This window comes from Trachinotus anak, unplaced genomic scaffold (genome assembly GCF_046630095.1).
Source record: "Trachinotus anak isolate AG129_WGS33_773 ecotype Australia unplaced genomic scaffold, CSIRO_AGI_Tana_v1 ptg000013l, whole genome shotgun sequence".
In the NCBI taxonomy this organism is placed as follows: Eukaryota; Metazoa; Chordata; class Actinopteri; order Carangiformes; family Carangidae; genus Trachinotus; species Trachinotus anak.
Window position 1 is genome coordinate 15,348,334 of NW_027273864.1, and position 25,167 is coordinate 15,373,500.

The window sequence follows — 25,167 nt, forward strand, 5'->3', positions numbered from 1 at the left end:
CTGTCAAGATAGTTCACACCCCCCCAACCCGCGGGAAGGCCGACATGATCGTCCCAGTGCCCCAGACACAGGTTCAAGGGCACCGTCACATTTATGTGAAAGGCCAAGAACGATTAAAAGCAAAGCTGTATGGTGAGTGAACATCGATAAATAGCAAGTAATAGTAAAAAAAAATTAGTCTTTACGTCATAATCACACAGTTTCATAATTTTGAGTTCTTTGACTCATAATCATTCGATATGATGAATTTTATCATTGAGCAAATTTCATGATTTTCGACTCACAAGCTATTAATTTCGAACCACAAAGTAGAAGTATCCGGAGTATGTAAAAAAATCTCGACTCAGTGTCTCATCAGGGAAAAGTCAGGCAGCAGTGAAACCGCTTGATGAACTGTTCACTCTTCGAGGAGGTTGCGCAGGTACACAGCTTCGCTCTTGCTCGTTTCATTCCTCACACGGCGTATCCCAGCACCACCAGCCGTATATTGTAAATACAGGATTGCTAACTCCGCCCGACAACGGGTGGACTGTTTGGAAAAACACGCCACCCGACTCTAGTAAATTAGGGACCGTATGAAACACATTGTGATCTTTTTAATGTCGAAAACCCCCCTTTTGGTAGCACCATAGAAATTAAGGTCGTCGGAGTCACTATTAAAATTTGGAGTTGACTAATTTGACAGTTCTTAGTCGTGCGGGGCATTTATCTCTAGCTAATCCATCACAGTTTAGTTAAATCCACGGATGTAGTCCGAGCAGGATCCCTTGCTGTTGATGACGCCGATGACGCAGAGCACTTTGGCGCGGACCTTTGTTTTGTAACTTGTTCCTGTGGATGAAACATCGCCGTCTGTCTTTGAACAGTATGTCTCACTTTTATTATTATATCATGATTTTGACAGCCAACAACATAACCTCGTCATAACGTCACATACGTGAAGTGAGGAATATTTTTGTGTTGTAGCCACTGAATCGGCTCCTTGACTTGCTAACACTTTAGCTGCAGTGTATTTGCTGTGTACGTAATGGGTGAAATTATTAAGTCAAGCTAATCAACAGCAGGTAAGCATGCTTGTGATTGCGAGTGTTAGCCTGGACTGGGTATGAAAAAAACTGTCTGACCTTTGATTTTCCTTAGATGATGCGCAAAAAGCGACGCTCCTCTGTGGATAAAGGAGAGGGGGCCACGTCCACCACTAGTGAGTTTTAATCTGATATCACCAAAATGTATTTATGTGCCAGGTTTTCTCAGTGAAGTTCCCAAGCTAACATTAACACTAAGTCAAGAGTTTCATCAGACTGTAACCAGCTATACAATTAGCATTGAGAGCAGAGACTAGTCTGTAATGTAGTAGAGTAATATGTGTGACAGGCCTACTGCATGTTTCATATTTCACTCATGGGAACTGCAGTATACTTGGAAAATGACCAAGAAATGTGCTATAAGGGAAATTTTTCTGTTTTTATAAGTGTTTTTATTCTCTTGTCTACATAGAGGCAAAGAAGAGTCGCAGCACTGTTCGGCAGCCTAAGGGAGCTGCTCCAGAGGAGACAAATGAAAGTGTGTTTAACGTGTTTTTGAGAGAGGCAGGTGTCACCTTGAAACATGGTGGCGCATCCAACGAGATTGGTAAACACACTCAATTCAAATGTCAAAACAGACCACGCCAGTAAATGAAATCAGTTTTTCCACGTCTTATTTTTCTGATCTTTATTTTTTCCTCCCCTAGCTGTTGACCAAGTAGTTTTCCAAAAAAGGATACAGCAACAACTAAGGAAGAGTCCCAGGTACCCTGGAGTAAGTATATGCACCATCCCTATACATACAAAAATATCAGGGCATTCAGCATGAGACTGTTATGTTTCAGTGACATTTCATTGTACTCAGATTGTACAGGAGTTCATCACTGGATTAGAGTCTCACATCGAGGACCCTGAGAGGTTCAGGAATTGCCTTCTTCCGTGTGTTCCACAGCTGTCTGATGGAGACACCAGGTAACCGTTCTAAAAAAACTGTCTATACTGTAGAGACCACTTCCAGCAGTTCTTTAATTTATGGAGACTAAGCTTATGTCAAGGATTTATATCAGTGAAACAGACTGACATGTTTTCTCCTGTACTGCAGTTCTGTCAGCTCCTTCCAGGAAAGTCTGCTACGCATGCTGCTGGGGATTGAGATGTTGCAGGTGAGATTTGCATAGAATCTAGCAAACACAACTGCAACACCTTTTCACAAAGGCTCAGGCTATGTGGCATGCAAATGTGCAGTGTGCTAAGTAAATGCATACACAAATCCTTAATTTACTCCACTCTCTCACGCAGACTCCCATCATTAACACCTTGCTTGAGAAACTCCCTGAATTTATGTTAGACGGGTCAGTATTTAATATGAGCTCACTTTACAGCATTTGTACAGTTTTTGACACATATATTTCCACTCTCTTTATTTCCCTAAACGTCGTCTTGTTCTCTCTCTCACAGTACTGGCGATGGAGGACTCAGTATTCCACGCATAATTATTAACCAGCTCAAGTGGCTAGACAGAGTTGAGGACAGCAAGGTAGTCATTTCTGTGATAATGTGTTTTGTTGCATGTCCAGTTGTCACAACCATTAAGGTTTTAAAGGTGTTTGTATTTTTGCTGACCTGTTTCATTACATCGTTAATCATGTATTTCTTCTTTGTGTCGGTCATCACTAAGCACACAAGCATGATGATGCACTTGTTTACTGCCTGTTACTGTATTTGCAGGAGTTGGCAGCTAAGCTCATGGAGCTGGTGTCAGTGGCACCAGTGGATGTTCAATGTGACATCATCACCAGTCTGCCAGAGATACTGGAAGACTCCCAGCACAATGACATAGCCAGTGAGCTCAAGTATGTGCAATAAGTCTCTACTTTAGATCTGTGATTCTTATACTGCGCCTGTGGTTTTGGTTGCTGTTTGTATTCACTGCTCTCATCACTGTTCTGTGTAGCTCTCTACTGCAGACGAACACACAGTTGACAGTCCCCATACTGGATGCTCTCTCTAGTCTGAGCCTCAGTTCTGCATTACTGTCGGAGGTAGTACACACATCCTGTTACACTCATTTTTGGTGAATCATTAAAGGACTGCTGGAATGCTGTTGTGCAGGCTAAGCACCTGTTACTATCTGTCATTTCAGGTTCGTGGAGCAGTTATGGCCACATTGGCTGCTGTGCAACTGGAGGACCTACCTGTTGTTGTCAAGTTCATCCTGCACTCTGTCGCAGCCTCTGATGCTTATGAGGTTAGATCTTTGTGTTGTGTCCACAGTGTTTTGCATTTAAAAAAAGAATAATATGGTAATTGAGCTAATTCTATTATGTTATAAATGTTATATTGTATCTTTGTTTTGAAATCAAAAAGTATGGCATGTGTGAACCTCTGTGTAGGTGGTGAATAACCTGCGTAAGAAGCTGGAGCTAGAACAGTGTGTCCTCCCTCCAGTGCTGCAGGCCTCTCAGAGCCGCATAAAGAGCAAAGGAGCAGCAGTGTAAGAAAACACAGATCACAGTTCAGTCATAATTAAGCATCAACGCATGCTGTCAAGAACTCATTTTGAAGTAAACCAGTGGGTTCTCAATGATGTGATCTAATGAGCCTGATTCTGGAGCAGGTCCACTTCCACACCAGCAGCTGGCAGCAGCATTACATTGACACTGGACGGGATCAAGTCAGCAGTGAGATTCCAGAAAACTATTTCTGAGGCTTGGCTCAAGGTGGGAAATTAGTTTTTAAGCCTTCTTGCTCATGCATTTTCTCCATTACTTCTTTTCATCTCCAATTCACTTTCACTGTGTTGTTTTTCATTAGGCAATAGAGTCTGTGGATGAAGCAGACGACCATAAGGTGAATGTCATCTCTTCAGTTTTTGTATGCGTTCATTTGTGTTTGTGGGTGTGTGCTTGAGGATGTGGCTGCATATATCTCTCTAAAATGTTTCTGCTGTGCCATTTCAGGTGATAGATCTGCTGGTTCTGTTCATCCTCCACTCCACCAATGCCAACCAGAGCCGACGGGGGGCAGAGAGGGTGCTGAAGGTCAAAGTGAGGACTGGACTGATCCAGGAGGCTCTGCTACAGAAGACCTTCAGGGACTATTCTCAGGTGGGTCATATTCTGCAGACAAACACGCTTTAGAGTTTGTATAAACAAGGTAGTGCAGTGAAATATTTTGTTTTATGGTATTTCATTAGTAGTTGTTAAAAGTGTAGTATTTCTTACTGATGATACTTTAGGTCATGCGAGGGTATTTCCCCTCCATCCTGGCTCTGGCTCAGAATCTGTTGCGCTCTCCTGACCCCCGTGTGGTGCCTTTTGGTGGACACATGTGCCAACTCTCATTCGCCGTCTTTGACTCTTACTGCCAACAGGTGGGTCTGGGACCAAATGTTTAAACATGCATAAACATATTTTCTCTGTTTGCGTCATATTTATTTTTTATTCCTGTATAATGTTTCATAGGAGGTGGTGGGCTCTTTAGTGACCCATGTCTGCAGTGGTGTTGGTGGGGAGGTGGACACGGCACTGGAGCTACTCTGTGGTCTGGTCACAGAAAAACCCGCAGAAATGGCTCTGTATGCTGTTTTTGTGAAGGTAAGGAGGAGATCCAACGATCTGCCAACAAAGCTGCTGACTAAAAACATCTGGGAACATTTATAAAAGTTAGCTTCAGCTTGTAGCCAGCAAATGATTGGTTCTCTTAGTGAGGTTCAGTATCTTACCATTGTGTTTGGTTTAGTTTTTAAATGATCATTGTGTTTGATACAGGGAATTTTGGACTACATGGACAACCTCACACCCCAGCAGATCCGCAGACTCTTCCACCTCCTGAGCAGACTGGCCTTTGGGCAACAGCAGCAAGGATCTCACATCCAGGTGCACAGTCACACATTCATGCAAAAGATTTGGCCTGGTCTTTTAATTCAGCACGTTTCCTGCCTTTTCTTGTTGTTTTTCCTCCATTGACCTACCCCTTATTCATTTTCTCCCCTCTCAGGATGACATGCACATCGTGATCCGCAAACAGCTCTCAAGCACTGTGCCCAAGTACAAGCGTATTGGCATCATTGGTGCTATCATGATTGTAGGCAGCATGGGAGCTTTTAGGTGAGGGCTATTTCTAATGGGCACTCAAAGAAGCAGCATTTTGTCATGTTGATTCTGTCACTTTATGTCTGTGTTGTTCACGTTCTCTGCCACCATCCAGACCTAGCGTGAAGGAGTCACAGAATGGGTCGCTACCCCAGGAGACGTTCAGACAGGTATGTTAGGAAACAGTCAGAATAAACGATTTTTATGTAACCGGAATATTGGGAGATTTTTCAGAAGGTTTCTTTTTTTATTTAGTTTATTTTAATTTCCTTAAATATCAGTAAATGCTTATTTTTTAAATGTACTTCAGTACAGGAAGTATTTCGTGAACTTATTAACAATAAATTTTCTTTTTTTTTTTTTTTTTTTTTAGGTTTATCCATTTGTGTTCATTAAAACAACCACCAAAAAGCTGTGACTAAAATTACATTTAGCATTCATTTTTAATTATAAGTTGGTGTGTTGGCTTTGTTTATGTATTTATGGCATTTTGTTTATTTTATTGTATTTTATCAAACAGTGGTGTTTTATCAACTCATATGTTTTGTCTGTAACTTTAATAATAATATTTCTGTGTTTAAATTTTCTAACATGGGGGCTTTACTGTATAGACTCCCTCAGTCCACTCTGTATAGTAAGTGAATAAACCATCACTTATTTGGTGATTGTGGAGCCCTGGACTAATATACAGTGTCTCATGTCTTGACCGAGACACTGCACACCAGCTAGGGAAAAAAAAATTATATTGGTAATAATTCTCCTCCCACAAGCTATAACATGGAAGATCATAATTATTAGTTGAGAGCTGATGTTTGAGTATTTCCTACATTCTTGTTTCACCTGCCCACACATCACAGAGTGATTGTAACTGGAGGTTTCCGGTCTGTGGATATGCTCATGCATGTGTGTGTGTGTGTGTGGCTACAGGTGACAGCCCTGTTGGAGCTCGTGAGGTCGAGCAGTGAAGGCTCACCTGAGGCCTCAGCTCTGTACTATGATGAACTGGCCAATCTGATCCTGAGCTCTACTCTGGACCCACAGGTGCAGGTGTGTCTCAAACAAACATTTGCTACACCTCTTAACAGATCTTTTTTTAATGTTTTGATTTATAACTGTTTGTTAAGTAACCTTTTTGATTCATCTAACATTGAATTATTGACTTTGCTTTGTATGATGCAACTCCTACAACTACAAGCATTTTAGCGCTGCTATATTATTTCTGCCAACAGGACAGCATTGCAAATAGAGTCCTAGGTGACTTTCAAGACGACTTTGTGGCGGACCTGTCTGCAGAAATAACAGGGTGAGTGATGGACAGCAGCATTAGACATTAAAATGCTGAAATATTTATTCCTAGTGTCTTTAATTCCTCCTACCTGTGTATTTCAGTTCCTTCCCTTTGCCGGCCCGTGTGATGTACAACCTGGATGAGGGGGAGAGTGAGGGGGGCATTGTCATCAACCTGCTGCCTCTGCTGGCCAAAGACACCCAGAACAAAGGAGAGCAGCAGAGTCAAGCCAAGAAAGCACACAAGTCAGTCATCCCACTGCTACCACTTGGCCGACCAGTTCTTCATAACTGGTTCTGTCGAGTGACCAGTGATGTATTTCATTTGTGACAGAGTCAGAATTCTAATTTGAGTTTATTGGGTAATATCTAACCGTAATCAATAAGATTTAAGATTTGTTCACTGCTGTATTTTGTGCAGGCGAGTGTCTCCTCTCTGTCTGTCTCCATTTTTCCGCCTCCTGAGACTGTGTGAGGAGAAGCAGCATCAGGGAAACCTAGAAGAGATTGATGGTCTGCTTGGTGAGAAAGAGAAAGCTACAAATGTCTTATTAAAACCAGTTTGTTCTCATTTCTGAGGCTGTAAAATAATTTGTCTGTGTGTTGATGTGCTTCACCACAGGCTGCCCTCTGATTCTAACAGACATGGAAGTAATAGAGAAAATAGAGAGCCTGTCAAAAGCAGAGAGGGAGTTCCTCTGTACTCTGCTCTTTCACACCATCAACTGGTTCAGAGAGGTAACTGCATGTCGTTGTCAAATGGGTTTGACTGACTTGGAAAAAATTTCTCTCAACAATAGGAAACATGTGACTTAAGCCGTACCCTTTTCCTGTTTTGTTGAAGGTCATAAATGCATTTTGTAAGCAAAAGGAAACTGAGATGAAGATGAGAGTGATGACTCGTTTGCAGAACATCACCTACCTTCAGACACTGTTAGAGAGGGCTCTGGCTGGTGAGTTTTTGGATCTGTCAGTAATTGGAGTTTTCAAAATCTTATGCCATGTGGTGACAATTCTGGTTAAGAATTTGAAATGAAATCCTCTTTACTTTGTGTTTCAGGAACTCCTGGGTATGTTCCACCTGTTGCTAACTTTGATGGAGAAAGCACAGATGGAGTAATACTTGGCTCTGCTGCTCCTGTGAATAAGGCAAAGAAAGGTAACCACACCAAGCAGAGGATATTTTACTGTGTTTTGTCTTGATGAAACCAAATACTCAAATAAATAAAGAACTAGTACTTAGACCTGTCTAACTCACATTTAGATGGCACCGGAAAGAAGAGGAAGGCCCCTGCTAAGAGTTCCTCAGAGAACAGCTCTCTGCTTGAGGAGACGACTGAAGCTGATGAAACTCAGCTGCAGGTAAATTTTGACTTCTCACATCAATCTCTTTTTAGTGTAACTGAGCTTAAAAGGTGATTCTGCTTGTGCTAAAGGAGCAGCCAGAGAAGGAGAAAGAAAAGGAGATCAGGCAAGGAGTCAGTCTGGTGTCCTACAGACAGTTTTTCAGGGAGCTGGACATGGAGGTGCTTAGTGTGCTGCAGTGTGGCCTGCTGTCTCGCTCACTGTTGGACTCTGAGCTTCACACCAAGGTAAGAAAATATAAATATAAAAGAGTATGCCTTTTATCTTATTTCAAAATAAGATAAGAGGTTTCAAACTCAGGGCCCTGAGGGCTGAGCTCAGAAGTGTCTTTTTAGTGGTCAGAAATTAACAAAAAAAATTAAGATAATTTCAAAAGCATTCATTTAAACACAGAAGAAAAAGCTCTTGTGAGATTAAGATTTGCAGTAAACTAATCTTTTGCACAAATGTAAGCACCACACACTATATATCAATACACATGAAACTGTACCTATAACTCCTCTAATATTCTGACATTATTGAGGTGCGAGAGGAGGTCCTGCTGGGTCCTGCTGAGCTGGTCTTTCTGCTGGAGGATATGCTTCGCAAAGTGGAGTTCAGTCTTACAGCCGCTCCTGCCAAGAGAGCCCCTTTCCTCAAGGTACAGAAAAAAGAGAATAACCGCGTACAGGTGACAAACATATCAGAACATCAAATGTAAAAACAACATGCAGGTGTGTGGTTATTTGCACAAAGCATTTGACAGGGTCTTGGCGGAAACTTGTTATGTCGCAATACACATAACACATTTTAGGTCATTATCCATTCACATATGGTAATATCCATTATGTTTTCCTAGATTTCTCTGATTCTGAGTCTGTCCAGAATCATCTATGATAAGATGTTAAGAGGCACAGAGTGTCAATGGCGTTTAGTTGTGAAAGTATAATACCAATATTCAGGCTTACAAACCAAAACTTAATATTTTCTTGTGCAGGGAAGGACCGATAAAAGTGTGGGCTTCTCCCATCTACAACAGAGGAGCTCCAAGGATATTGCTTCCTTCTGTGTCCAGCTACTGCCTGCCCTCTGCTCACACTTAGAGGACTGTCACAATAATTTTCAGGTACGAAATCACACAGAAAAAGCTATAAGAATGAGGAAAAAAAGCATCTCCTCCAACTCTGAAAAAATTCCCTTTCTAATTGTATATATTTATGGGTTTTCACAGACACTGCTGTCTGAGAACAACGGTGTTGTGGATGGACCTGCTACAGATGTGCACGAGCACCAGTTAATGTCTTCTAGCTACCAGCTGCTCCTCCAGATCCTGAACACCACCTTCTGCTGGTGAGGAGGACCAGTTGCACTGACTTTGATGTCAGATGTTAAATGTGTTAACTCTCTGTGAAGCACAAGAGCAGTATGCCTTATCAGTATCAGTGTGTATCTGGCTCCTGTTTGAGGTTTGTCCCTGATTTGTGCATTTGTATCCATATGTGTATTTGTCAGGTCTGGATTCAGTCTGCCAGGTCAGAGGAGCTTACTGAAGAAAGCTTTGGGAGTTTTGGCTGAAAGACTCAAAGAGCAACATTCTGACTTGACCCTGGAGCAGCTTGTAAAGTGAGCACCGAACTATTCAATACCATCGAGTGCATTTGTTTCATTTGTGTTTTGTGCAAAACCAGAATAAAATATATCATTGCGTCCCTTTGCCATTTTTTTGTTTTGTTCAGACACAGCTTTGAGTACCTGCTGAACTTCCGCAGCACGATGCCAAATCTCAGCACAGCGCTGTGTCTCTCCCAGCTGCTGTCCACTGTGTCAGAGAAAGGAGGCAATCCTGCGACCTACAGAGAGCAGACCGGTTAGTCTGACATATTACCTCATTTAAATCAACTGAACTACTATTAAATGGACTGTGATGATAATTGGCTAATTTTTCTTCCTAGCTTCCCTGGCAAAACGTTTCCTGAGCCAAGAATGGGTAACAGCCAGCGGAGAGAAGGAGCGAGGGAGCAAATTCAATGAAGCACTTCAAACTCTCCTAAGGTTTGTCTATATGTTATAAATGGCTATCTTGCAGTAAACAAAAAAAGTTGCCCTCAGAATCAATGAAAAGCAAACAAGATGCTTGTGTTAAAGCTTGACTCATTAGCAATAGATTTTAGTTTATTACACATATATTGGTATTGGTATATTTGGTGTGATGGCTGATTAGTAACAAGCTGTTGCAGAACAGAAATTCCATAAGTAAGTTTGTGGTCATTTAGAAATCACATTGCGATTATATAGTTTGATCACCACAGTGAGGACAAGTTAGGTGTCCAAGTCTTGCCTGTGTGAATCCTTCACACTGAGTCAGTAATGTAGAAGTAATTCTGTAAATCAAAGGATTCAACTGATTTGTAAAACAAGGTTGTCTGGAGCACTATTGCAAAACCTTTAAAAAACCTTTATAGTCTTATAAGTCTTTCATGTATGTAATGTTGTTTGCAATCTAAACTTCTCAGAGAAAAACTTACATATGGCTCTTTAATGTTTTTACACTGGGTAGTGCAGCACAAGCAAACAAAAATGCATCTGTGCTGTCCCTCCACATGCCACACAAGTAGCTCAGTGAATCCGTGGTGACTCAGTAAATGAATGCAGTTGTTACTATTTATATTTAAATGATATTTTTCTGACCTGCAGTACTTGCTTGTTTCCATCTTTGTTTATATCTGTTCTTTCTTACTATGTTTACTATTGTACCAAAACACCAAAACAAATTCCTCATGTGAAAACCTACTTGGCAGTAAAACAGATTCTGATTCTGAGGATATTTTTAAACTGTTAATTTCACACAATTGCTGGTTAACACCAGCAATTGTGTGATGTTAACAGTTAACAGTTTATTATCATGTGTGGTATTGTTATAATTGTGAACAAGATCTTTTTTAAAAAATATTTTTATGAGGATATCTTTGTCTTTTCCCATCTCTGCAGCATCTACCTGGAACATGTTGATGATGTTCTGAAGGCAGTGGAGGAAATAGCTGGAGAAGGAATCCCTGAGCTCCTCAACGCATCAAAAGATGACAGCTCTGCGTCATGGCCCACTCTCAACAGGTAGATCCTCATCTCCATCAGTTCTTGGTGCTTACTTAACTGAGAGCAAAATGGAAGGTTGCTTATGTTATTGATTGTACAGAAGTTTCTAAGATTACAGTCAGATTGATCCGTGGGCTCTTGCCATCCAGCCTCACAGCTAACTGTAACTGTAATGTACACTGTAATTATCACCATAATCACAGTAAAGAGTATAATCAGCCATACCATTATTATTCTGTTGCTCACTCTCCATTGTTTTCTTTTTCTGCTCGTCAGGCAAACATTCCTGGTGTTCTACAAAGGGATGATGGCAGAGCTGGAAAAAGCGGTCAGGAAGATTCCTGCTGGCAAAATCAGTGACAACACAGAGGTCAGCCACTAGGTGTCAGACAACACAATGTACTTCATGTATACATATGTACACTGTGAGGGAACTCAGTAATCAGACCTTTAAAACGCTACCATACAACGTGCCTGAAAAGTGTCTAATCAACAGTCATACTCTTAAACTTTTGTACAAACCAGTTTGTTTATAACTTGACTCTATAACCTGTAGAGCATTTTTGAATGTGATGTATGAATGCATAATTAATGGTTCAGATCATGTATCCTGTGTCCTCCCAGGCTCAGAGTGAGAAGCTGCTGACATGGAACCTGGCTGTCAGAGACTTTCACATCCTGGTCAACCTAGTTAAGGTACATCATCTGTTAGTGTAATCATATACCTGTAAATGTATATTAATCTGACCATGACCTTTGACCTAACCTGTTTCCAGCAGCTAGCCAGCTATTGGGTCAGATGTTCCTTGATGTCATTTTGTTAGTTGTAGTTAATTCATACAGCAGGATAAGTTTGAAGAGTTTGTTTCAAGTTGAGTTCATCTGCTTGACAGTTTGCCCTCTAATCTCTTGATACAGGTGTTTGATTCGAGGCCGGTGCTCAACGTGTGCCTAAAGGTGAGGTGGCTCAGCAGTAAGATTTCACACATATAATTTCAGCTGCACCTGCTGTGATTTTGTATGAACTGATTATCATGTTGGTATTGGTAGTATGGCCGCCTTTTCTTGGAGTCTTTCCTGAAGTTGGGGATGCCGCTACTGGACTACAGTTTCAAAAGGCACAAGGTACACATGAAATGTTCTCCATAACAGCAAATCAGTGTCACTGAATTATGTAAAAGAATGGCTTTGGTAAACCAGAAAATGCTCTTATATAGTTAATAAACCTTAATGTTATTGCTTATGGAACCAAGTTACAACTACTGTACACTTTACTCAAGGAAATGTGCTCTTTTCCTGATTTAATATAAACAAAAGCAATGAACAGTCCACTCATTACCTTCTGTAATGTTCTAATCTAATCAAAATACAATCAAAAATCAAAAATTACAAATATATACAATGTATACAATAATTTTTTCGACAAATTCTTATATACAAACTTTGACCTACAGAATATATTGTATTAAAAACACATTGCAGGGCATAAAAGTATTCAGAAATGTCATTGTACTCACATAAGATTTTGTAGTTCATCCCTAAACAAACTCATTCCTTGTATTGCTGTAAACGGCGCAGTCAGGGCATTTTTTTCTACTGTGAAAACACAAATGATTCAGATGTATGTGATGCACTGTGTTTAAGGAGGATGTCCAGTGCCTACTGAAGACCTTCCAGCTCAGCACCAGGCAGCTCCATCACATGTGTGGATATTCTAAGGTAGCTACACATCAACTTATTCCTGTTCAGTGTTTTTTTTGTTTGTTTTGTTTTTTTTTTAGTTGGAGACATCTGTCTGCATGCACTGGTGCCAATCAGGGAGTGCAAATATATATAGAGAGTGTGGACGGTACAGACAGTTCACTGTATGTTGATCCTTAGGTGCTCATTAACAAAACCTTGTCATAATGTGTTGATGCTCTCAGATTCAGCAGGATACAAGCCTGACCAACCACGTGCCGGCCTTGAAGAAGAGCCTCGAGCTGTTTGTGTACAGAGTGAAGGCCATGCTGACGCTCAACAACTGTCAAGAGGCATTTTGGATAGGCAACCTGAAGAACCGCAACCTGAAGGTATAACATTATTGGACTTGTATTAATGTGTTTCTGTGCATTTTGAAACATGGACTTTGAAGGATTATATGTCTGCTTCAGGGTGAAGAGATTCTTTCTCAGAGGTCACAAGGAAGCGATGATGAAGAGGAGGAAGAGAAACGTTCACCGCTGCCTCAGGAACAGTCAGAGGACGAGGTATCTGCCATTACCAGAATTTCAAAAAATGTTTTTACATGTATTTATCACATAAGTTTGATTTTGTAACATTTTGAGACAATGTGGCCTTGAGTTTATTACCATCAGGGCTGACTTAACCAAGAATTAGTTGACAAAACCAAAAAAATTGTCTACAAACTACATAGCCCAACAGGTATTGGGTTAAAGAGGCAAGTAGAATAATGTTTAAGAATGTGGTTAGTGGCTAAAAGTGTTTTGTGAAAAATGTATTTAATGGATAAGCAGCACACAGTAGTAATACAGTCAGTTATGTACAACAGTCAACCAGTCTCTCCACTGCTGCTGTGTCAGCCATTACTTTGTAAAGATTAAACCTAGATGTTGGTCAACAGGCAGTTGAAACTGTAGAAAGCAGTGGGCTGATAAGGTAGCTTAGCTCTCTAACAGGCTAATGTTTAGTGGTTGACACACTTAACAGGGTTATGATGTGGTGTTAGTCCCAAGACAAAGTGCTCTGTAGCGTCTTAATTTCTGCTTTATGCAAGCAGGGTCATAACTTCAAATTTGCATGTTTACCAAAATGTTTGTCATGTGCTTTCCTCCAGGCCGAGGAGATTGACTCTGAGGAAAGTAAGAAGATTAACAGGGAGGAAGATGTGGATCCAGATGATAGTACAGATGACTCTGATTAACACTTTTGAAATAACGATGTAATTAACTGTTGGTTTGGATTTTAAACATTTGCATTTTGGTCAAAATCCCATCTCTGGATAACCTTTTGAAGTTTTGAATGTCTGTCTGTTTTATTGTTTTTTTTTACATGAACACTTTCAGAATACATTGAATACTGTTGCTCACTGGACAATGTGTGGGTACAGGATTGATTATACCAATATATAACCTAAAGTCTTGTATTCCTATGTATGTGGCAATAACTCTACATGCACTTTTCTGTTGAAGGTGAAACATGCCTAATGATTAGGTGTTTTCAGTGTTTGCTGACAAAATAAAATGTGAATTGTTGAGAGCTAGTTTTGGTCTGATGTCTCATTCTGTACAAACTATATTTCACTGTAAATAATTTTTAAATATTACTACATAAATAGTGGCAATCTATCTTCTTTGATGCTTTGATTTATTATTTTTAAATCTAGAGGAAAAATAATCCAAATGTGTGATATAAAGTACTCGTACAAATATAGGAACGCTGACTTATTTTGTTTTCGAAACAAGCAAAAATGAGTAAAGCCTGGGAAAAGAACATCACCGCACCAAGACTAAACAATGAGATCTTTGTTCCTGCCAAATCCCATAAAGAGGGACAGCACTGATTAGTGTAAGATTTACATGAAGGTGAACAGTCTCTATGATACTCTGAGGTCCTGGGGGCTCTGCGATTTGTAAAAACAAGCTTTATGGTAGAATGGACAGCAACTTCCCATTTCAGTACACAGCAAGGACAGCTCAGCTGGTTAATAACAACACAGAAATAAAACACAAAATACATTGTATACCACAATAATAAAAAAAAACAAAAACCCACATTTTAACAACCCTTTTGGAATATGTAATGTTATCCTTCTATAACTGACTCAATCAAACCTCAATCCCACAGCAGAAAGAAGTTAACTGCTTGTGTGCTGAAGGAAAAATCCACCTTAAAACAGCATAACATAAACTATGCCACTCTATGTGGACACTACAGTCAACATTTCCAAACAACTGTCTCCTTAAACTGGAAATCCACGATAAAAACATGGATTGATGATGTCATTAGGCACCACTTTGTGGAGGTGGTCTGTTGACATTGCACTAGTGACTGACTCACAGTGTATTTGCTGTAAGATTACCGGGGTTAAAATTTGAAAATGTCCCCGTAGCCCAGTAAAGTCTACTGTTGCTAATTTCCATTATTCTGTTTTAGGACATGTCTAAGGATGACTTCATCACTAAAACCTGTCTCTGCTGTTCATCTTCAAAAGACACTTTGCTAATTAAAACTGACCTTAAGAAAATTCATAAAAAACACAAAAATACAATAGGAGGGTTAGTTTTCCTTGGAGGACATACGGTGCTCTCTGTGGGTAGGCAAGGTCAAATGAATTTTACCAAAGACAATTACTTGAAAATGTAAGAAAGCTTACACCTTCCTCTGTCTTGAAAAATTTACTGAGTTGTTAGATGGACAGTCTCTCTCAGATAGAAGCTAACATCTCTCCTCTGTTAAAGACAAATCAGAAGATTTTACCAAGCTGTTGACGTTATTATAACGCATAAATGTAGTGAAATTTCACAGTGTCCTCTCTTGCATGGGGTGTGGCTATGATCTGATGGCTAGTGATGTGCACTTGATATGATATGGCATCATTACCACTGTATTGCTTTAAATGAATACCAAATGTTGTTTGTCTTGCCTTCACTAGTTATGATTTTAATCTGCTAAACCAGCATTAGTCAATATTTTTCACGTTAACGCTGGATCAAGGGACAGTGTAATGTAAAAGGGTCACTGAAATAAAAGCCACAGCCACAGAGCTTTTAGCCTCTTTTAGCTCGTTGTTTTTGGATTAATGTATGGTAAAGTGTGAGCCACTTGCATCAACTTCTTTGGGGTTTGACAGAGAGCAAAAACAGTATTAATACTGGATTCACTTTTATCAGATGTGATGTGTAGGTAGGCCGTTGTTTGCTAAAACTTTTTACACACTTCTTAACATTAAATATGTTAAGAACTGTATAATAGAAGTCTCCAGGGGTCCTAAAGAGATCCTTCAAAATGGCAGTGTGCCCATGAGCTTGTTTTGGTGGTGTTCTGCCCTCTGGTGTCCAAACACTAATGAATGCCACTTTAAATTTGAATTGGCATTAAACTGACAGCACATACCACTGAGCATAGTGCTGCAGGTAAAGAAAGCTATCTTATTTGTTTTTTTTGCTTAATTCTGTCGCTATCGGTTCCTCAAAAACGCGTCTGTGTACACACTCAAATCCATTAGACTCTCTTGAAGTTTGTTTTCCATTTTGTCCTGAACGAATTTCCATAGTCTGATGAACTTGACGTCAGCTGGAGTCTGTATTTTCTGTTGAAACACATAGACTGTAACCCCCTTATGTGTGACCCTAGACCCCAAAAACAGCACTGAAAACGCTCTGACAGCACTAACATCCGTTAGCTCAGTCTTTTGCATAATTTACAGAGTACGGGAATCAGTGATAGAACAGAAAAATATTAATGAAAAAGACATGTCACTGATTTTTCTGTTGCACCGCTCAATCATCTCTGTGCTCAGCCCTCTGGGTTGAACCATGATAATGAGACGCAGGGGTACCTTTGCCATAAATGCGTATACTTTGCCAAGCAGCTGAGGTTTAGATAAATCAAAAGGAGTAACATTTATTTACTACACTGTATCATATGCCTATTTAATATTCTGACGGTGTGATTAATATATGCAAAGTAGTCTCGTATAAAAAAACGGATTCACACCTCCCTCATCTGAGGACGAGAATGGTCTATCCAGGAAGCATGTTCTACTGTTTGGGGAAAAAACCATAAACAAACTGTCTATTCTGTCAACTTGAACGAGTATTTCCTCTTTCGCTTCTGGTTGTTGCGATTGTGAAAAAAGGAGAAAAAAAAAATTCACGCTGTCTCTTGAATAGCCACGTTTTTTGTGTTGTCGTTTGAACCTTCAGGACCTCAGAGTCGCTGTATGTAAGCCGGAGGAGGACGTTTAGCTTTAACAGATTTTTTTTTTTTTTTTTTTTTTTTTTTCTCTTTGCAAATTGTATTGACTGCAGCTGCACCGCTTTGAGAAACCATGTCCGATTTAATCCTGCTGCTCCTGATAGTCGTGTTCCTGGTGTGTTTGATTGTGACAGTGGGGGGGTTCCTGGTTTACTCGGGGCTCCTGTCAGACGTGGTTATAAAGACTGGGCCACCTCCTATCAGGAATGTTACCATTGCTTATAAGTTCAAAGAGGGATCATACAAGGACTGCGGTGCAGCCTACACAGAAAGCTGCAGTATCGGGCCAAAGCTGAGCTCCATCGGTGTCTTCTATGATGACCCCAAACAGGTGAGACCCCAGTACTCAGCACCTGCGAGTCTTAACTACACAGCACTGAATCTGTATTTACAGTTGACCTCATGACATAACCACAAAGCCCCCATGTACTTTGTTTCCTGATAAGATGTTGCAGTTGGTGAGATATATTTTGTTTGACCTGGACAGAGTCTGAAAGGTCGCTCAACCGCTGATATTGTGCGTTCAAAGCTTAACATTAACACTTGCTGCAACTATCAGCTTGTCATTTTCTCTATTACCATCATTTAGTCTTTAAAACTAAAAAAATATGCCCATCACGGTTTCCCAGAGTCCAAGGTGACATCTTAAAATGTCTGCTTTTGACTGAACCCAGAGGTATTAAGTTTGCTATCACAGATAACTATAGCTCTGGAGCTCTCTGGATAACAAGAGAGAGCAGTTGACAAAAACTATAATTGATTAATAATTTTAGTCATTTTTAAAGCAAAAAATTTGATGGTTAAAGGTTCTGAAATGTGAGACTGCTGTTTTATCACCTTGAAGTCCGGGAAACTGGCATGGAAGTTTTTTCACTGTTTTTAATGTTTTATAGACTAAACAATGAAATGATTAACTGTGACAATAATCTGTATATTGATCAATAATGCAAATAAATAACAGTTTTAGCATCATGGATGAGCAAGAAAACCAGCAATTAATCCCATTTAGGAAGTGTTTCAGTCATCTAATGATTTCTTATTGTATGTTTACTTAGCAACAGTACTTGCTCTAAGTCTTGAAATTATGGAAGTGCAGTGTACAGTATAAGTGGATGTAATCCAGTGTAATTCAGCAGGTGTGGTTTAAAGGGTTAAATGTACAAGCTGCCTTTTGAAGGAACTGAGCCTGAATGATGAAACCAGTCAGCTGTTCAATGCCACGTTGCACTGTTGATATTTTTTCCCCTCTAATCTGTGGCTCCAGGGTGCTTCAGCATTTGTCTGCTTCTGACTCAAGCATGGAAACCAGAGTCCAAAGTAGAAGGGCGAACACAGCCTCTTCTCATGTGTCTGGAGAGAGCTGACAGTTGCATGAAGATGTACACTTTTTGGTTCAGTCTAAATCCAGATGTGTGACGCAATGATTCTCCCTATGTCGTTCTCATCCTGATTTCACACGAATAGGTCATTACTCGTCCGAAATCTGTGGTTGTCTTCTGCTTTCATTTCACATACCGCCATTCATCACGAGTTGTGTTTTTAGTCAACAAGAAATGTCTGCACAGCAGCTGCTTGCTGGACGGGAATGTTTATTGAGTTCCCAGCTGATACGGGAAGAGAGCACAAACATACAATGTACAGTGTGGTAAAATTTTACAATGGTATAATATTGCCTGTTTAAAGCTTATAGCAAGACTTAAGAACAAAACTAACTATACAACTCTCTTGTTGTTTGATTAGCTCACGTTGTATCAGTACTGTTGGCATTTGAGTGCTGAGTTAGTTACGGTTGGGTGATTTAAGCCATCTGACAAACAGTATGGCAAAATAGAGGCCTTCGGCACATCAGTCAAAATAAGAGCTCTGGATGTCTGTCTGTTAGTTGCAGAATTCAGTTATGCCAAGTCATAATTCAGATATCCTTTGTGGAATAAAGAATGTGGGACACTGGCAGCACTTTGCTTTCTGCTTACCTCTGCCGGTTTCTCTATAGCATGCTGTCCTTTTTTTAAGTTAAGGCTTTTAGCGGAAACCATGACTGTAAGTCATACCAGTGGAAACTTGTGGCAAGAGGCTCGGTGAGGAGCTTTTAAAACATTTCTGCTGGTGTCAGAGTTTGTGGAGAGTCTGGATCATAAGGAGTCATTACAGGATACTCAGACATCTGTGTAACCACCAGGCCTAAGATATTTTTATAGAGACCCGATGACTCTGTACTGGAATCTGTATCTATTTTGACAAAACATGAAGTTGTATTGGCCTCTGACTTCCTTGTGCAGATAAATTAGAAACCACAGAAATGGATTTAGTGAAAAAAATTCACCTTATTGATTAAAGGTTTAGAACCCCGAATTGCAAATGCTCAATTAACTTTTTACTTCCAGAAGTACAGTTAGAAAAGCTTTGGTCACCGATGCAGAGATGAAGAGCCCGGTAAGTATGATATATAATAATAAACATTTCTACCTATCATAAAGAATTAAATCAAATGCTTTGGGTGATAATAGCATATATTAAGCTTTAAATTCTTGACTGGCCCTTTATCACCATAGCGGGCAGGAATTATAGCTGTTTTCAGTTTTCACTGTTTGGTTTGTGACATGAGAAGTTGTTTACCTTTTTTAGTTTACCAAGTCCAGGAGTCTGATGACTCATCAGCAACCACAAAAGTAAACTCAAAATGTGAGAGAGGCCATATGGCTGAACTTGTAATGCTTATCTTCATGTGTCTCAGCCCTGAAGGCTAATAATGGAGTAATTAAAGAGTAAATGTTGTGGGCACACTGTTCCCCTTGAGAAGATTTAAGGAGTTTGGGAAGTTGACTTTTCTCACACCCTTCACTTGATTTACAGTTGAGTTTGCAACTTGCTGTGTTTGGCCTTGACCTCATTATTCATAGTGGCCTCTGCCTCCGGTATAATCAGCAGCTAACTCTTTTCACTGAGCTGCCATGTTCTTAAGTTGTCAAAAGTATTCAGTAATGCATGTAATAATGCTTCAAACCAGCCTGCTCAGGATTAAGCACAAGTCAAATCTCTCTCGTGAGGATTTCTGCAAAGAAAATTTGATATGTGAATTTCCACGTGGAGATGTATTTGTTTTTGTGTGTCCACAGTTTTTCTGTAAGAGCTGAGTTTTCGTGTAAATTATCTTGGAAGAGACCACAGCCTGGTTTGAACCCATGCTGTTACAATGCAGGCCACTGGTGTAAATCTAAGTAGAGAAAAGTATGGTTCTCCTGTTTCTAAACTGAGTCAATAAAACAGATTTAAGGTTTTGTCTTAGTTAACTGCATGTATGATCTGAAAATATGATTCATTAATAAATATACTTTGTACTCTGCTGACTGCTACAAACAGTATAGACTGTAAGATATAACTCTAAGCTGTACCCTGGTGGCCACTAGATGACAGTATTATCACTGAAATTGAGTTTGTGTGGGAGGCAGGAGCCGTCTCATAACCCCCATTGATCTTTATACTTAATTCATTACCATGGAATAAGTAGTGTGACTCAGCCTCGTGTTATTCATGCAGTCAAAAATGAGTTTCATCACATTAAAGTGAAATTTGGATTTCAAACCTGTACAAGTGGCTGTGTGTTAATTGGTCACTGTCATTCCTGTGGTTTTCAGTCGAGAGCTTCTTTTCAACAACACATCATTTACATTCACCATGCATTCAGACTGTAATGTGGTCCCTGTTTAATAACTACGATGAAAGCCAGCAGGGCCAGGATTCAAAACTAACTACACCAACTGATCAAAGGACAGGCTTCTGTTATAGTAGCTGGATCTCTTGTATATCTGGCAGGTCAGACAGCTCTCTGGACGGCTGTGGAGTGTTTGATTTGAGTGCACTGATAAAGGCAGGTGGATGACATCCTCACTTCACTCTGCTGAGGCATTTGAGGTAACACTTCACTAGCCAGTTAGCACTAAATCTAATTACTCTTCTCGATGCCTCTTTCTTGTGTATGTCCATTCATGCATGTGTGTGTTTGTGTGCATGCTTATAATTGCCATAACTTATTAACACACAGGCCTGAGGGATTGGACAGTTAAGCAGTTTTGTTCAGAGACGTCAGTGGACTGGACAGTGACCCATTGAAGGTTGCACTTGAAACTCACCTAACCATTCAAGGCAAGAGCTGCCTCAGGCTCAGCTGTAATGGGGATTTGACTCAAGTATTGAACAAATCTCAGACTGGATAAAGTACAGCAGGCTGCCTGTCTGCAAAGAATCTCCAGAGCAAATGTATTAATAAGAGTGGGCAGCAGAGGCCAAAGTGTGTGTCATGAGGTATGGAACAATAAACTATCAGAGATACGTCATTTCAGTGTCTAGATGGAATTAATAGGTTTTACAGATTTACGGATGGAGCATTTCTATAACCATATATCTGCTTGCATAGTGGATATGATGGAGTCTGTCCACACTCTGTGGAACTACACAGTAAGTGCAGCTGCCTCTGACACTGATGACGTGTTGTGTTTTTATCGAGGCTAAACTAGAGCTGCCGTTTGGTTCATCCTCTGATCTCCTGATTTCCCACTTTGTTTTAGCTTCTGAAGCAAACCTACTCATGGCTCGCCATGACAAGCAGGAGAAAATGAAATGTCATGTGTAGACGTATATAGGAGTGGCAGTGAGAGATGAGACGAGGTGTGCAACTGCCTTGGAAGAGGGGTATAAATTGGTAGGCGTCTGACTCACCTTGAGAGCCTCGCAGTGCTCCAATTCATCAATCGGAATTTCAGATCAGAGCGCCGAGCATCGCTGCACTCCCAGTCAAATTTATTAGCATTTTACTGCCGCTTGTCTGTCTGTCGACAGCAACAACATGAAAGGGAGGCTTCTGGCAAGGAGTTGCTGCTTTTAAAGGTGGATATAAAATGAGAAATAAATACTCTGATACTCTGAAGTCTGGTCCCACAGGTCTTCAAGTCAATATTATGCGAGATTGTGGACATGCTGCCTCTCCCTATAGTAAGACACCCCATTAATGTTTATGGACATCTCTACAATGAGTGAAATACTGCAAAACAAGACAACAGCAATCCACACAGAGATTAAATGGGGAACTGCTTTTTTATCCTGAACACAACTGTTGAGTGTATTTTAGGATTCAATTTAAATCCATTTTCACAAACTGTGTAGAAAAAAGACATTAGTCTACAGCCTGACATGTTGCTATTAGTCAGTGAAACAAGGTGGTGAAGAATGTCTTTAAATCTTTTACACTATCAATCCTGTGACTTGTATTGGCTTTTCAGCCTGTATTATGATGCGCAGGATATTGGATTACACAGCCGAATATTTGTCAGAGCAGCTTAGAGGCAGCAAGGAGGTGGAGAAAGAGAGCTCAGCGGTTGTAAAGAAGGAAGTAAGCCTATGCAGAGGAGGCAGGAATTCATTCATATCTCCTATTAGAGACGATTATCTCCCTGCTCTGTGATATCTGGCTGGAGGAGTGCCATACTGTGTCCAGCTGGCCAAGGAGTGGTGAACCAGCTCCACAACTGTGGTGAAGGAAAACTGTGTCCTGCCTCCAGCAGGCTGCTTATCCTCGCCGGTAATTATACATGCCAGAACTCCCAGGATGCCATGTGTAATTACCAGCTAAGTCTGAGCACAGCCTGAAGGGACAGATCTGCACTTGGAGAAAGAAAGAGAGACAGAAAAAAAGATTTCCACTGGCTCCTGACTTAAGGGGCCATTGGGGCCCACGCCTCAACACTGCAGTGGGTGTATAATCTGATTTGGATGCTTGAGGGCCCCCTCCCCTTCCAAAGGAGGACATATTTGGACTTTGGAGTTTGAATAAGTCTTAATTTTATTTTCACAGGCATTACAAGCAATGATGTACTCAAGTGGTGGTGTTAACCAAATTAAAAAATGACCCTCACTGTTCAGTCAGTTTGCTTTAACTGCATTTGTTTGGGTAAGCATACTTTCTTCACTGCAATTCCTTCTTCATTAATTCAGTTGCAGCCAGTCCATCACAGCATACCTCTGGTCCCAGTGCTGTGCAGCCCTATTAGTTTCAATTTCCTTCCTGGTGACTTTGTCTCTGCTGCCTCATCTGCCTGTGGGGGGCGAATGGCTTCCAATCAGCTGAGACAGGTTTTCGCTCTGACATGCTGAGGCGAGAGACAGCTCTTGTTGAGAGATTGCTTATCCCGTAGTCTTCTGTTCTTCTTGCTCCCCATGTGTCAGGTTCTTTGCTTGTTCATGGAAGTGCCCTAAACACCATCTGTCTCTGTGTTCTAGATATAGAAAGAAAATGATACTGTGAACCACTGAACTGAAGGAGAGAGCTCTCTCTCCAGCAAAGGCAGTGATGTTTATTGTTTGTGCAGTTCATTCATCTGATGCAATTGGACTGTAGATGAAATATGAAATATGATTTTTTTTTTTTGGGGGGGGGCGGGTTATCTGTTCATCACAAACTTGGTGTGTTCTTTATGAATGCTGCATTTGCTGCTCGTCATGCTTCACTGCGGAAGCTGATGTGAAGACAACATAGAGGTCCAGAGAGGCTCCCAATTTGCAGATTTACTGGCTGCAGTGCAGTGAAGGACCCTTGTACAATCACAGCCTTGTAACTCCTTTCTGGCATAATGGCAATCCCAGTTTGCCAACAAGAGCATGAAGGGTAAACATGTGATGTTTGGCTCTTACTCCTGATATTTTTATGTGTGTTTTTTTTAAATTTAAATGACATATTTTTTTTAATAATTTAAGGTGACAAGGTAACCTTTTTTTTTTTTTTTTTTTTTTTTTTTTTTTTACAAAAAATGAAATAAATAAAAGCAGTCCTTGATTTCTGCCTTATAACAGTGCTGTATTTCCTTCACATTGTTTATAGTTCATTTAAAGAGAGAGCTGATGGTATCCTCTTTCAATGTTAATCGCTCCCACTCTACTAATTTAGCCTCACATTTTGTTGATTGGCCGCTTGGTAGTTGTGTTTTAATGAGCACAGTGATGGTCCTCGGGCAGGGAGAGCATGGTACGCTCATTACAATCCTGTCTTCTAGCTACAGTAAAACAGAGAGTTGGCCGCTTGCCTTGTTTGTTCCTGTCCTCCCTTGCCTGCTAACACTCCAGAAGTGACCAACTGTAGATGGGGCCAGTACTTAAAACAGTGCATCCCAAGTGGTGATAGCCAGGAGGGAAGAGATGCAGGCCCAAGAGCTGGGTAGATGAAGACGGTAAATCCTCATTACGTGTCTGCTAATAAAGAATTACCTCTGTCAGCCGTAGCCTTTTATTGTTGGAGAGCCCCCATTCATCACAAATAGCACTGTAGCCTCAAGCAAAGAATTGCTTTTAAAATTACTTTTTATACCAACAGGTCCTTGGAGATCTGGCTCAGGGGAATCAGGTAGAGATGGGAATGGCACCATTTGTGATAGAAAGCCATCTCAGAGTCCCATGCGCCATGAGCTCTACCAAAGTTGGCTGTATATATCTTTTTTTTCCCCCAGTTTAATGAGCCTGTTTAGCATATAGGAAATGAATATTTGCGGCACATTATAATCAGCAGAGACATATTCAGATGAAATTAAAATTTTTTGTAAGGCTTGCAGACAGCTTGCATTTAGTGCAGTTTGCAAGCCATTGTTAACTGAATTGGTTTTCTGTACCTTGGTACAGAAGCTTAATATGACAGTGTTCAGTTACTGAAGTAAAAGCTCCTCTTCCCATTATCTGATTCTCTGCTTTTCACCTGGGCCCATCAAAAGCCTCAGCTACCTGCGAGAAACTGAATCACATGCTGTCTTTTAAAACACAGCTTCAGCAGCAGCTGTCTTTTTGAGTGCCGCTGCCCAGCTTGGACAGCGTCTGAGAATTTCTACCTTTTTGTGGTGTTAGAATTTCAGATACAAACAAAACAGCTGTGGTGGGGAAGACAAGACAAGTCAAGTGCATAGAGTGGTGTTCCGCTCTCTCCTAATTGCCTGTAGTCTCTGGGGTGTGTTATCGGGAGGGAAGCAGAGATGAGATGCAGTCAGGGCTGCTGTTTGTTCTTGCCACTGTGTGGGATGTGAATGATAGCTAGAACCCTGAATGATATCATTAGTGAACTACTGGTTTGGCTAACGCACTCTAGTCTATCAGTGCAGAGAGCATGAGAGATAGTGAGATAGCTAGATATTGAGGCGAGACTGTGGGATGGCAGTTGTTATCCCCTTTGTATTTGAATGGTTATTGTTGAATCTTATCATAGACCACCAGTGTTGACAGGGAGTAGCTATGCACACAAGCCTTGCTGACAGCCCATACATTTGATATGTTCATGTAGGAAAGAGGGTAATGCCAACCAACCCCTAACAGTA

The 25,167-nt window shown here is 40.6% G+C and overlaps 2 protein-coding genes across 4 annotated transcripts in view; both read left to right on the forward strand.

Moving 5' to 3' along the window:
- Window positions 1-113: 113 nt before the first annotated feature.
- On the forward strand, window positions 114-14,105 carry fancd2 (FA complementation group D2). 3 transcript variants are annotated; one of them, XM_071495215.1, is made up of 44 exons: window positions 114-132; window positions 1,141-1,201; window positions 1,498-1,632; window positions 1,733-1,800; window positions 1,891-1,997; window positions 2,128-2,188; window positions 2,325-2,377; window positions 2,484-2,562; window positions 2,754-2,878; window positions 2,980-3,067; window positions 3,169-3,273; window positions 3,419-3,519; window positions 3,643-3,745; window positions 3,840-3,875; window positions 3,986-4,132; window positions 4,264-4,398; window positions 4,490-4,621; window positions 4,796-4,903; window positions 5,025-5,134; window positions 5,235-5,289; window positions 6,047-6,166; window positions 6,349-6,422; window positions 6,509-6,652; window positions 6,828-6,928; window positions 7,029-7,144; window positions 7,251-7,359; window positions 7,467-7,565; window positions 7,671-7,768; window positions 7,843-7,998; window positions 8,295-8,411; window positions 8,748-8,876; window positions 8,982-9,100; window positions 9,263-9,373; window positions 9,487-9,617; window positions 9,703-9,802; window positions 10,739-10,861; window positions 11,120-11,213; window positions 11,468-11,539; window positions 11,762-11,800; window positions 11,894-11,968; window positions 12,488-12,562; window positions 12,769-12,915; window positions 12,997-13,092; window positions 13,680-13,904. In XM_071495215.1, exons 1-44 carry the CDS (start codon window positions 130-132, stop codon window positions 13,764-13,766), a joined length of 4,344 nt encoding a protein of 1,447 aa, XP_071351316.1. In that variant the 5' UTR covers window positions 114-129; the 3' UTR covers window positions 13,767-13,904. The 3 variants fall into 3 exon arrangements, with proteins under 3 accessions (XP_071351316.1, XP_071351319.1, XP_071351317.1); XM_071495218.1 differs by lacking the exon at window positions 114-132 and adding an exon at window positions 795-865 and having other exon boundaries at window positions 13,680-14,105; XM_071495216.1 differs by lacking the exon at window positions 114-132 and adding an exon at window positions 922-1,064.
- A 2,499-nt stretch (window positions 14,106-16,604) lies between these two features.
- The window catches only part of tex264a (testis expressed 264, ER-phagy receptor a), a 68,091-nt gene continuing 59,528 nt past the window's right edge, over window positions 16,605-25,167 (forward strand). The window contains exon 1 of the mRNA XM_071493933.1: window positions 16,605-17,153. Within this exon, the coding sequence (XP_071350034.1) occupies window positions 16,896-17,153 (258 nt within the window). The 5' untranslated portion in view covers window positions 16,605-16,895. The remainder of the gene's footprint in view (window positions 17,154-25,167) is intronic.